A 12,583-nucleotide genomic window follows, 5' to 3' on the forward strand; every position below is an offset into this window, starting at 1 on the left:
ATGAAAAGCATTCAAAAATCTTAAAGAGTTTTTATAATAAGAAATGCTAATTAAAAATTACCAGAAGCTCTCTCTGACTCAGGAATATGTGAACTGGGGTAATAGAACACTTTGGGTAACCACCTATTGGTAGACAAAATAAGCCATTTATTTTTCACATTTCTTGGTAGATAGTTCTATAAACAGTATTTGGTAGCGATGACAAAAATGTAAAATACTTGGAATATAGATTATTATCTATATTTTATTGAAAATTCATACTTTTTCACATAGTAACCGGTAAACTAGATACATCTTTATAATTACATAAAAATACAGTTAAACAGAACACAGAAGGAAGATAATATTTTTGCAATAAGCGTATTGGGACTAATAAAGTATTAGGCTTAATTGCTGCTGTTAAGTTACACAAATGCAAAATAAACATGAGAAAGAATAACTTTTTAAATACCATTCTTTTCATATTTTAAGAAACATGTTGAGTATAAAGTCAAAATAATCTGATAAACCAGTGTCTTGTCATTTAATATTCCCAATTATAAATTTCCTTCCACTGGCTACAGTAATCTCACTGAGCAAATATAGAAGAGAATTCATCTGTAAACTCTTCTGTTTTTCACATTTTTCTCCTTCCTCCTCATCTCCTTCTCCCCTTACTATTCTTATTTCCCTTTAAATGGAGCCATTAAGAAATTTTTTCTAGAGGAAATAAGTCACTTCTTAGCATTACCATAGAAATGTACAGATTCAGTAAAAAAAAAAAAGAAAAAAGAAAAAAAGTGTTAAAAGATTATTTTTAAATATATTAGAAGACAAAGAACCCAAATATGAAATATTTTACTTTATAAGATTATTTAGTTTATTGGTTCAGTTTATTTTTATTTTGACTTTCTCTTTTAGTGTCTATTCTAATAAAATATAGTGTGCAGATTTACAGAAACCATCATGAAGCTAAAGAAAGAAAATTGTTGTCTTCAGTTGATTGTTACAGTGTTACTATAGGTAAGATTAGTGTTCATAGGTAAGATTAGGTGCAAAGTTCAATTCTCATAAATATTTCTTACCATTTTTAAATTGTCTGTATAGAAGTTTTAGAAATTATTTCAACATTGTCTTAAAACATTTAGTTCATGATTATACTAACCAACAAAGTACATTTTATAGAAATAAAATGTGTTACTTGGTAGACAGCTGGCTACATGGCCATTTATATGTTTTTATGTAGGAAATAATGCAAGAGATTTTCTAAGGTGGCCTCCTCTGCATTCTAAGATTTTACTTTTTAAAAAATGCATAAGTACTTTACTTTGGAAATTATCTAGCCTACACATATTTTATAAAAATCACAGAATGTGGGAACGTGGACAATCTGAGAACATCAGAAACATAATGTTCGATGTCATATGGTCTAAAATAGATAAGGCTTCTCCCAGATGTCCTGTAGATTGCTCAACAATCTAATCGTCTTCTTTTAATGACATTCAAACAACTGTTTGAATTATTTACTAATTAATGTATTAATGACCCACTAGATGGATAACTCTGGAGCAGGTATTTGGGAAAACTATGGAACCCCTTAAAGAGGGAGACTTCATATGACAAACCCTTTGAGGTCTTTATAATCGAATACCATGCACTAATAGGAAGGGTATAGTAATTATAACTTGATGTGAGGGCTCTAGAACACATTCCATTGTGTGTGTGTGTGTGTGTGTGTGTGTGTGTGTGTGTGTGTGTGTGTGAGTGTGTGAGTGTAATAGAAATAAGAGAAGTAACAGAAACTATGGGATTGCTGGAATGAGTTTTAAATGTTATTTGGGGAGAAAGATGGTTTCCAGTTGGGGAAAATGGTAAGTGTGTGGCTTGAACCAAGAGGATAACAGGCAGTTGCCTGAACATGGAGACATTGGGTATAGGATCTGAAAGCATATGATTGAAAGTTTAAATATGATGTTTGAAAAACCATTATAGGCAGAGATAGGACTAAAGTTATATATTAGGAGAATGTTTTGCTGGTTAAGATAAACTGCCTGAGGAAGTGGCTTTGGAAAAGGAGGCTGGTACATTGGTGGGTTTTAAAAGTCGCTAAGACCTGGACTTGGGCTACAGCTATAAAACTAAATTGAAATTTTCAGACAACCCTCAAGGGGCTATGTTACTCCATTCAACTTAACATCCAAATGCTGTATTTAAAAATCCTTAGGGAAAAGATTTCCAAACATTTTGTCTGTTGTCATAGATACTTCAAGACTGAAAGAAGAAAAAAAAATATAATTCAAAGGGAACACGAGATGGCAGCAGTTATATAAAGAGAACAACTGAGGAAAGAAAAACATTTGAAATTATTTTTAAAGTAAAAAATGTGTAGCACTTTATTCTTTATGTGGTGTATTCCTTTTCATTTCAGAGATTACTCAGTTATTGGTTTCATGCTTCACAGCACATCTGAGGTTCATTCTGACTGTAGTAAAAATCCTACTCCATTACATGTGATTATTTCCTAAAATAAAGCTGTTGCTGTTTTCTGCAGATTATGGTTCCTCTGTGTTATCTGAGACAGAAGAGTTCTGGATGGTGCAAAATTGTTTTAAATGTTCCAGCATTGCTTTTTCTTCCTCTTCTAGTCTTTCATTCTTTCTCATTTCCCACCTAAAAGAAAAATCACATTTTAGTATTTTTGTAACTTCCAAACTATAGTCAACACTCAGTTATTCAAGGCTTGGATACTCTATCACTGGTTTACTGAGGCATCTGTCTTCTACTGACTGCCTCTCCAGCACCAAAGTTCACTGTCACTGCTCTTGCAGATTGGGCCAGAGAATGGGAGACAAAAGTGGAGTCAAACCAGTTCTACTCCAAGGTAAAGTTTTAAAATATTAAGTGAGTTTTCTGAATATGTTAATTTAAAAAATGTGTATGCTTTACTAGGATATACGTGCATATAAATAAAACCTAGAATTCGCAATTAATAAGTAAATATTTTCCATAGTATTTTTCCCCACTGATCAGCATATCAGTGGCTTTAAGCTGCAGAGAGATTCTCCAGGAAGACTTCAGCAGCAAGAATATTTAGCTAAATTGAATATACTGTATATTAAAGGCAGGTCAGTCTATTCCTAGAAATAATAGAAGATTTGAAGTAATCAAGTTAAAATGATCCAAGAAAAGCAGCAAATTGTTAGGAAAATTCAATAGGGATTTGGCTAAAGAAGAGAGATTAAAGACTAATTTTGGGTGATTGACAGATACAGAACAAAATGGTAGAATATGAAAATGTATATGAATATAACCTTTAAAGTAACTAGCACAATAACCCAAGTCCAGTTAATTCCTTTCATATATGCCACTTCCCCAGGACTGGCCAGGGCACTTTCTCTTTCATGTATGCCACTTCCCCAGGACTGGCCAGGGCACATTTAACCTAGCAATCCAAGAATGAATCCTCTGCATATATTTTCTTTCTCTTTTCCTCACTCCTATTTCTACCAATCCCCAGGCCATCCACTATGACATGCTGTCATAAATGGATTTTAAATCCAATGTTTTAATCCTAAAACATCCTAAGAAGATATATATCCTAAAAGACTCTCTGCTATAAGGGAATAGAATTTCTAACAAGCAAGTACTTGTTCACTGAATGTCTTCCAGAAGCCCACTGTTTTATTATAGTCAGAACTCCTGGATAAGAGTTTGTCATACATGAAGAAATATATTGAGTTTGGAATGGGATCATTCTGGTTTTCTTCAATGAAAAGAAAGCAAGGATATTTCATTTTCCATAGAAACCTCCTACTGGGACCCTTGTTTTCTTTCATATGGGTTTTCTTGGAGTGTTGGGTTCAATATGCCCTGACCAGTCCTGGGAGGTGGTTTATTATAAAGCAAGAAGGAAGAGTGGAGAGAAAGATGGAATTATCTGAGAGATTAGACATGGGTTTAATTTACATATCTTCATCATTGTCTGCCTGGGATTCTCCTTATATCTAGCCCCAACCTTTGGTGGATCTAAAAACTTATTATTTATGGTTGTCTTAATTTCTCTATACATTCCCATATGGTCAGAGTTAGGTCATTGGTCATATAGGTTTTAATAACAACTTGAAGGATAAAGAGATTTTTCACTGCTACACTGTTCAGTCATGTGACAAGGGGCAGTTCTCCTTAGGTCAGTAATTAGAATTTTAAAGTTTAGCCTACAAGGTACTTTCTACTATTTTCATGGAGTTTTAAAGATAAAAACTGTCATTACTCATTTTATACAGGTGAACTTGGTTTTCATTAATTTTCATATTAAGTTGAACTCCTTCCAAGAAGGAATATATTAATAACAGAAAATACTTAAGTAGCACTATGTCTTAGGCATTGTTTTAAACATATGACATATCACTCTTTAAATCTGTACTAGAAAATGTTGTTCCCATTGTACAGAGGGGTAAACTGAGATATACTGTTAATGTCACTTGTCCAGGTATCTTCGGATTGAAATCAAGGAGTCAGGCTCTAGAGTTTAGACTTACAAATGAGGCACTCAGCATAATTTTAAAACCATTTTACAGGTATCATTCATTAATGTTAAAAATAGTTTGAACATTTTATTTCCTGAAAAATGTTGACCAAATTGGACAAGATATTTAAAAAAAGAAAAAAAGAACTCTCTAAAATTAATGTAAATAATTTAAAGAAATCCAAACATGAAAAATTAGGTTTGCCTTTTTTATTCCATGGAAAAGGTGCTAATATTGTACTGAGTAAATGAATTATTTTATGACTGTCAACAGAACAAAATATGTAATATGTACATAAATATTTTGATTATTGTCTCTACTTGTGAAAATTGAAAGCACGATCTCTGCTTCATTTAAATATCTGTATAATTAATGTAATTTAAATGAATTGTATACATAATAGAATCCAAGATAAGGATTTTTGAAGCTTCATGAGAATTGTAGGCACCTAACAGTATAATTGAGCTGTTAGTAATTAATGATCGTAAGCAACATAATTTATCTATCACAGCCTTTTTATATTTGCCTGGTGCTTATTAAGAAGAAATCATTTCGTGTGAGAATAAGAAATTTTGACAGAGATAGGAGAAAAAATAATATTCAAACTACATTTTCTCTAATAATTTCACCTTAATTGAATAAAGCATTAGAGATTTGAAATGTTTATTTATCTCAAGTACTATTTTATTTCAAATCTATAAGTTTCTTTTTTGAAGTATGATTGGCATTATATTAGTTTCAGGTGTACAATATATTGATTTCATATTTATATACATTACAAAATCATCAGGCTGAGTCTAGTTACCACCTATTACCATACAATATTGTTATTACAATATTGTTGACTATATTCCCTCTGCTGTACAATACATCCCCATGGCTTATTTATTTTATAACTGGAAGATTGCACCTCTTAATCTCTTTCAATTATTTCGCCAGTTATTTTACCAGGTGGAAAGCCTGCACCCGCCTCCCCCCTGACAACCATCAGTTTGTTCTCTATATTATGAGTCTGTTTCTGTTTTGTTCATTTGTTTTGCTTTTCATATTCCACAGATAAGTGAAACCATAGGATATTTGCCTTTCTCTGACTTACTTCACTTAGCATAATACCTCTAGGTCTATCCATCTTGTCGCAAATGGAAAGATTTTGTTTTTTTAATGGCTGAGTGATGTTCCATTGTATATGTACATACCACATCTTTATCCATTTGATCTATCTCTGAACACTTAGGTTGCTTCCATATCTTGGCTGTTGTAAATAATACTGTTGTAAACATGGGGGTGCATAATTTTCAGGTTAGTGTTTTCATTTTTTTCCAGATAATACCCAGAAGTGGAATTGATGATAGATCATATAGTAGTTATATTTTCAATTTTTTTTAATGTTTATTTATTTTGAGGAAGAGAAACAGTGTTAGCAGGGAAAGGGCAGAGAGAGGGGGAGACACAGGCTCCAGGCTCTGAGCTGTCAGCACAGGGCCTGATGCAGGGCTCGAATTCACGAACTGTGAGATCATGACCTGTGCCGATGTCGGACACTTAACCAACTGAGCCACCCAGGCGCCCCTCTATTTTCAATATTTTAAGGAACCTCTCTACTACTTTTCATAGTGACCACACCACTTTACATTCCCACCAACGTTGCAAGAGGATTCTCTTTTCAACACATCCTTGTCAACATTTGGTATTTCTGGTCTTTTTGATAGTAGCCATTTTGACAGGTGTGAGGTGACATCTCATTGTGGTTTTGACTTGGATTTCTCTGATGATAGTGATGTTGAGTATCTTTTCATATGTCTGTTGACCATCTGTATGTGTTTGGAAAAATATCTATTCAGGTCCTCTTCACATTTCTTAATCGAAGAGTTTTGTTTTTTTTATAGTGAGTTTTGAGGGTTTTTTTTTTTAATGTTTTGGATATTCCTTATTGGAGATAACTATTTTCAAATATCTTCTCCCATTCAGCAGGTTGCATTCTTGCTCTATTGGTTTTAGTTTGATGTAGTGCCATTTAAAAATTTTTGTTTTTGCTGTCCTTGTCTGAAGAGACTGATCCAAAAAAAAAAAAAATATATTGCTAAGACAGATGTCAGAGAGCTAGCTGCCTATGTTTTCTTCTAGTTTTATGGTTTCATGTCTTATACTTAAGTCTTTTATCCATTTTGGGTTTATTTTTATATATGGTGTTAGAAAGTGGTCCAGTTTCATTGATTTGCTTGTAGTTGCCCCATTTTCCCACCACCATTTGTTGAAGAGACTCTCCTTTCCCCACTGTATTCTTGTCTCCTTTGTCATAGACTAATTGACCATATAAGCATGGGTTAATTTCTGGTATGTCTATTCTTTTCCATTGATTTTTGTGTCTCTTTTTTTGCCAGTACTGTTTTGATTACTATAGCTTTATAGTATACTTTGAATTAAGGAGCATGGTATCTACAGATTCATTCTTTCTCAACATTGTTTTGGCTACGTAGAGTCTTTTGTGGTTGCATAAAAATTTTAAGATTATTTGTTCTTGTTCCGTGAAAAATGCCATTGGTATTTTAATAGAGATTCCCTTGAATCTGTAGATTGCTTTGGGTAGTGTGGACATTTTAACAATAATCTCCTTCCAATCCATAAGCATGATATATTTTTCCATTTATTTATGTTCTTTTCCGTTTCTTTCATCACTGTCTTATAGTTTTCAGAGTACAGGTCTTTCGCCTCTTTGTTTAAATTTATTCCTAGGTAATTTATTCTTTTTGATGCAGTTGTAAATGGGATTGATTTCTTCTCTTATAGTTTGTTATAAGTGTATAGAAACACAAGAGATTTCTGTGTGTTTTTTATCCTGCAACTTTACTGAATCCATTTGTTAATTCTAATAATTCTAGTAGTTAATTCTAAGAGTCTTTCCAACTTTTTTATATAGAGCATTAAATCATCTGCCAATAGTGCCAGTTTTACTTCTTCCTTTTCAATTTTTATGCCTTTCATTTTTGTTTTTTGCCTAAATTCTATGGCTAGGACCTCCAATACTATGTTGAATTAAAGTGGCATCCTTGTCTTTTTCCTGTTCTTAGAGGAAAATTTTTCAACTTTCCAACATTGAGTATTATGTTAGCTTTGAGTTTACCACATATGGCCTTTATTATGTTGAGGTATATTCCCTCTATACCCACTTTGTTGAAGGTTTTTATCATATGGGTGTTGAGTTTTGTTAAATGCTCTTTCTGCAGCTATTAAGATGATAATATGATTTTTATCTTGCATTTTATTAATGTTTTTATCATATTGATTGATTCACTAATGTTAAACCATCCTCACATCCCTGGAATAAATTTCATTGGATCACGGTGTATGATCCTTTTAATGTATTGCTGAATTCGCTGTGATAATATTTTGTTGAGGATTTTTTCATCTATGTTCATTGGGTATATTGGCCTTTTTTTGTAAGTCTCTTTGTCTTGTTTGGTATTGGGGTAGTGCTGGTCTTATAAAATTAGTTTGGAAGTATTCTTTTCAATTTTTTGCAATAATTTGAAAAGGATAGGTATTAACTCTTGTTTATTTGTTTTTTTTTATTTAATTAATTTATTTACATCCAAGTTAGTTAGCATAATGAATTCAGGAGTAGATTCCAGTGATTCATCCCCTATGTGTAACACCCAGTGCTCATCCCAACAAGTGTCTTCCTTAATGCCCCTTACCCATTTAGACCAAACCTCTGTCCCCAATCCCTCCAGTAACCCTCAGTTTGTCTCTGTATTTAAGAGTCTCTTATGTTTTGTCCCCCTCCTTGTTTTTATATTATTTTTGTCTGCCTTCCCTTATGTTCATCTTATGAACTCTAAATTTTTGGTAAAATTCACAGGTGAAGCCCTGTGATCCTGGACTTTTATTTGTTGGGATTTTTTGAATACTAATTCAATTTTATTGTTAGTAATTAGTTTACTTAGGTTTTCTATTTTTTATCATGATTCAATCTTAGAAGATTGTACATGTCTAGGAATTTATCCATTTCTTCTAGGTTGTCCAGTTAGTTGGTGTATAATTGTTCACAGTAGTATCATGATCATTCATATTTCTCTGGTATATGCTGTAATTTCTCTTTCGTTTCTGAATTTATTTGGGGCCTCTTTTTTTTCTTGAGGAGTCTGGAAAAGTTTATCAGTTTTGTCTTTTCAAAGAATCAGCTTTTAGTTTCATTGATCTTTTCTTTTTCCTGCATTTAATTTATTGCCTCTCTGAACTTTATTGCTTCATTCCTTCTGCTAATTTCGGTCTTTGTTTGCTTTTATTTTTCTATATTCCTTTAGGTATAAAGTTAGGTTGTTTGAGATTTTTCTTGTCTTTTGGAGTAAGCTTATATCTCTGTGAACTTCCCTCTTAGAACTGCTTTTGCTATATCCCTTAGATTTTGGAACATTGTGCTTCCACTTGATTTGTCTGAAAGTATTTTTACATTTCCCCTTATCTTCATTAACCCATTGATTGTTTAATAGCTTGTTGTTTAGTCTTTACATGTTTTTGGTTTTTTCCAATTTTCTTTTTGTAATTGATTTCTAATTTTATCCCATTGTGGTCTGAAAAGCAGCTTGATATGATTTCAATCTTGTTATATTTATTGAGACTTTTTTTATGGCCTAACATGTGGTCCACTCTGGAAATTGTTGCATTTTGAAATGTGTACACGAAAAGAATGTGTATTCTGCTGTTTTGGGATGGAATATTATATTCCATCTGTTGTGCTGTGTCATTTAAGGCCAATGTTTCCTTGCTTATTTTCTGTCTGGATGATCTATCCAATAATGTAAGGTAGTGTTAAACTCACCCCTACTATTGTATTACTATCAATTTCTCTTTTTATGTCTCTTAATATTTGCTTTACATATTTAGGTGCTCTATTTTGAGAGTAGAGATATTTACAATTGTTATATCTTCTTGTTGGATTGATCCTTTTGTCATTAGATGATGTACTTCTCTCTCTCTTTTGTTGCAGTGTTTTAAACTCTATTATAATTATTGCTAACCAGCTTTCTTTTTGTTTGTATTTGCATGAAATATCTTTTTCCATCCCTTCACTTTCAGTCTGTGTGTATATTTAGATCTGAAGTGAATCTCTTATAGGCATCATTTAGATTTGGTCTTTTTTTTAATTTTTTTTTATTTTGGCGTTGTTGTTGTTATTTTGTTTTATCCCTTCAGCCATCCTATGACCTCTGATTGGAGAATTTAGTCCATTTACATTTAAAGTAATTATTGATAGATATATACTTATTCAATTTGTTAATTTTTTTCTGGCTATTTTTGTAGTTCCTTTTTGTTCCTTCTCTTGCAGTTTGATGCTTTTTTTTAGTATAATGCTTAGATTCCTTTTGCTATATTTCTTTGTGTATCTATTGTAGGTTTCTGGTTTGTGTTTATCATGAAATTGATATATGATAGCATATATATATATATATATACACATATATATGGCAACCTAGTTTAAGTTGACAGTCACTCAAGTTCATTTACATTCTAAAAGCACATTTTTACTGACCCCCCCTTTTTTGGACATCATATTTTACATCTTTTTATTTTGTATATCCCTTACCTAATTATTATAGTTATCGTTGGTTTTAGTAATTTTGTGGGTTTTTTTTTTTAAGTTTCCTTATTTATTTTGAAGATGGGAAAGGGGCAGAGAGATAGGGACAGAGAGAATCCCAAGCAGGATCCACACTGTCACTGCAGAGCCTGACTCACGGCTCAAACCCATGAACCGTAAACCATGAACCATGAGATGATGACCTGAACCAAAATCATGAGTCAGATGCTCAACCAGCTGAGCCACCCAGGTGCCCCAGTACTTTTGTTTTTAAACTTTGTATGAGCTTCATAAGTGAATGGTTCAGTACATTTATTACATAATTGCCTTTCCCAGAGAGACTTCTTTTACTTTCATATATTTTCTTATTTTTAGTTATGACCTTTTCTGCTTTAATTTAGTATTTCTTGTAAGGCTGTTTTAGTGGTGATGAAATCCTTTACCTTTTGCTTGTCTGGAATACTCTTTCATTTTCCTTCAAGTTTAAACTTTGCCAGGTAGAATATTCTTGGTTTTAAGTTTTTTCCTTTCAGCACTTTGAAGATATCATGCCACTCCTTTCTGGCTTGCAGAGCTTTTGCTGAAAAATCAGGGGGTAGCCTATGTGAGCTCCCTTCTGTATAACTAGTTGTTTTTCTCTCTTACTGTTTTTAAGATTCTCTCTTATCTTTAATTTTTGACATTTTAATTATGTGTCTTGAAGTTGCTCTCTTTGGGTTAATCTAGTTTGGAACTCCATGTTAGCTGGACCTAGGTATCTGTTTTCTTCCACAAGTTAGAGAAGTTTTCAGACATTATTTCTTCAAGTAAGTTTTTTGCCCCTTTCTCTTTTTCTTCTGGGATTCCTATAATGTCAATGTTAGTAAGCTTGATGTTGTCCCTGATAGCCCTCAAAACTCTTGTCTTTTCAAATACTTTTTTTTCTTTTTGCTGATTTTCTTAATTCTGAGTGGGTACTTTCTACTATCTGTTGCCAGGTCACTGATCTGCTTTTCTGTATCTGATTTGCTGTTGATTCCCTCTAGTATATTTTTACATTTTAGCTCTTGTATTCTTTAGCTGTGATTGGTAGTTTTTTATATTGTCTCTCTCTTTGTTGAAGTTCTCACTGTGTTCATCAGTTTCTTCTCCTGAGTTCTGTATCTATATGACTATTATTTTGAATTCTTTATCACGTCAGTTATTTACCTCCATTTCATTAAGATCTTTTTCTGAGTTTTTGTTGTTGTTGTTCTTTTTTTTGGAATACATTCCTCTGTCTCTTCATTTTGCTTGATTCTCTGTCTCTATTTCTATGTATTCAGCAAACTGGCTACCTCTCCGGTCTTGAAGGGGTTTCCTTGTGTAGGAAATGTCCTGTGGGCCCCAGAAGTACACTCTCCCTTGGCCACGAGAATCAGATCCTCAAGGGGACATTTCCTGTGTTAGTTTGTGTGCCAGCCTGGCATGATGGTGGTCGTTGGGACTCTTCCCTTGGCCTGGCTGGCTAGGTCACTGCAGCTGGTTAGATTTCTCTCTGTGGCTCGGCTGGGGTTGCTGTAGTGTGTGGGGCTTTTCCCTTGACCACGCTGTCCTGGGCTTCAGTAGTGGGCAGGGCTCTCACATTCCGCTCCTCACCCCCTGCCACCACCAGCTGGTTGGGGCTGCTGTGGTGGGTGGGGATTTCCTAGGCCCGCCCATCCTTCTGGGGTACTACGGGTGCTGCTGCAGTTGTTGGCAGGGTTGTCAGCAGGCAGCTCTACCAACATTAGCACCTTAGAGTATGAGTAGTAGTGGCTTTGGCTGAGCATGGTAGAATATGGCCACAAAAGTGGTGCTTGACAGTGTTTCCATCCCCAGTGCCTCAGCAGTTTTCCACCTGACTGGCAGATGTTCCTGGACTAACACCTATGTTCTAGGCATTTTTCCAACTGGCATTTTATTGCTGGTTCCTAGGGCCAGTTAGACTGCACACAGGCCCTTTAAGAGTGGGTTCTCCATTCCCTAAAACTATGATTTTTCTGGTTATAATCCCTGTTAGTTGTCAAAACCTGGCTTTTTAGAGTGTTGTCTCTCCTGTGAAGGACCTAAGAGTTGAAATGCCTAAGGGAGGCGTTCTGTGTTCTTGAGATCCCTCTCAATTATAGATCACTGCACCTGGGTTGGGCTTTTTCTTTTTCTGGTGAGAACTTGTCTCTGTCACTCTTACCCATGTCAGTGCTGCCTTTCTGTCTCTAATTTTGGAGGCTGTTTATCCATTTTCAGGTTTTTTTCTGAGGAAATTATTCCAAATGTAGTTGCATAGTTATCTGTGGGAGGAGGTGCTCTCAAGTCCTTCCTATGAAGCCATCTTGATTTTTCTCCCATCTATAAGCTCTTAAGAGTTTATCTTTAATTCTATCCTAGTTTTTAGGCTTTGTTAACACAGTGTAAAAACAAGTCAATTCTATCAAATTACTATTGGAAAATAAAATAGTTTATCAGTTTGTTAAACACAACTGATTGGGAAACTTATTTAAAA

General features: G+C 33.9%; 1 protein-coding gene across 5 annotated transcripts in view; it reads right to left on the reverse strand.

The window, feature by feature from the left end:
• Positions 1-226: 226 nt before the first annotated feature.
• Positions 227-12,583, reverse strand: part of KIAA0825 (uncharacterized protein KIAA0825 homolog) — a 389,144-nt gene continuing 376,787 nt past the window's right edge. For all 5 annotated transcript variants that reach the window (XM_019836968.3, XM_019836952.3, XM_023258417.2 and 2 more), the window contains one exon: positions 227-2,649. In XM_019836968.3, the coding sequence (XP_019692527.2) occupies positions 2,532-2,649 (118 nt within the window). In that variant the 3' untranslated portion in view covers positions 227-2,531. The remainder of the gene's footprint in view (positions 2,650-12,583) is intronic.

Source organism: Felis catus, chromosome A1 (assembly GCF_018350175.1).
Source record: "Felis catus isolate Fca126 chromosome A1, F.catus_Fca126_mat1.0, whole genome shotgun sequence".
NCBI classification, from domain to species: Eukaryota; Metazoa; Chordata; class Mammalia; order Carnivora; family Felidae; genus Felis; species Felis catus.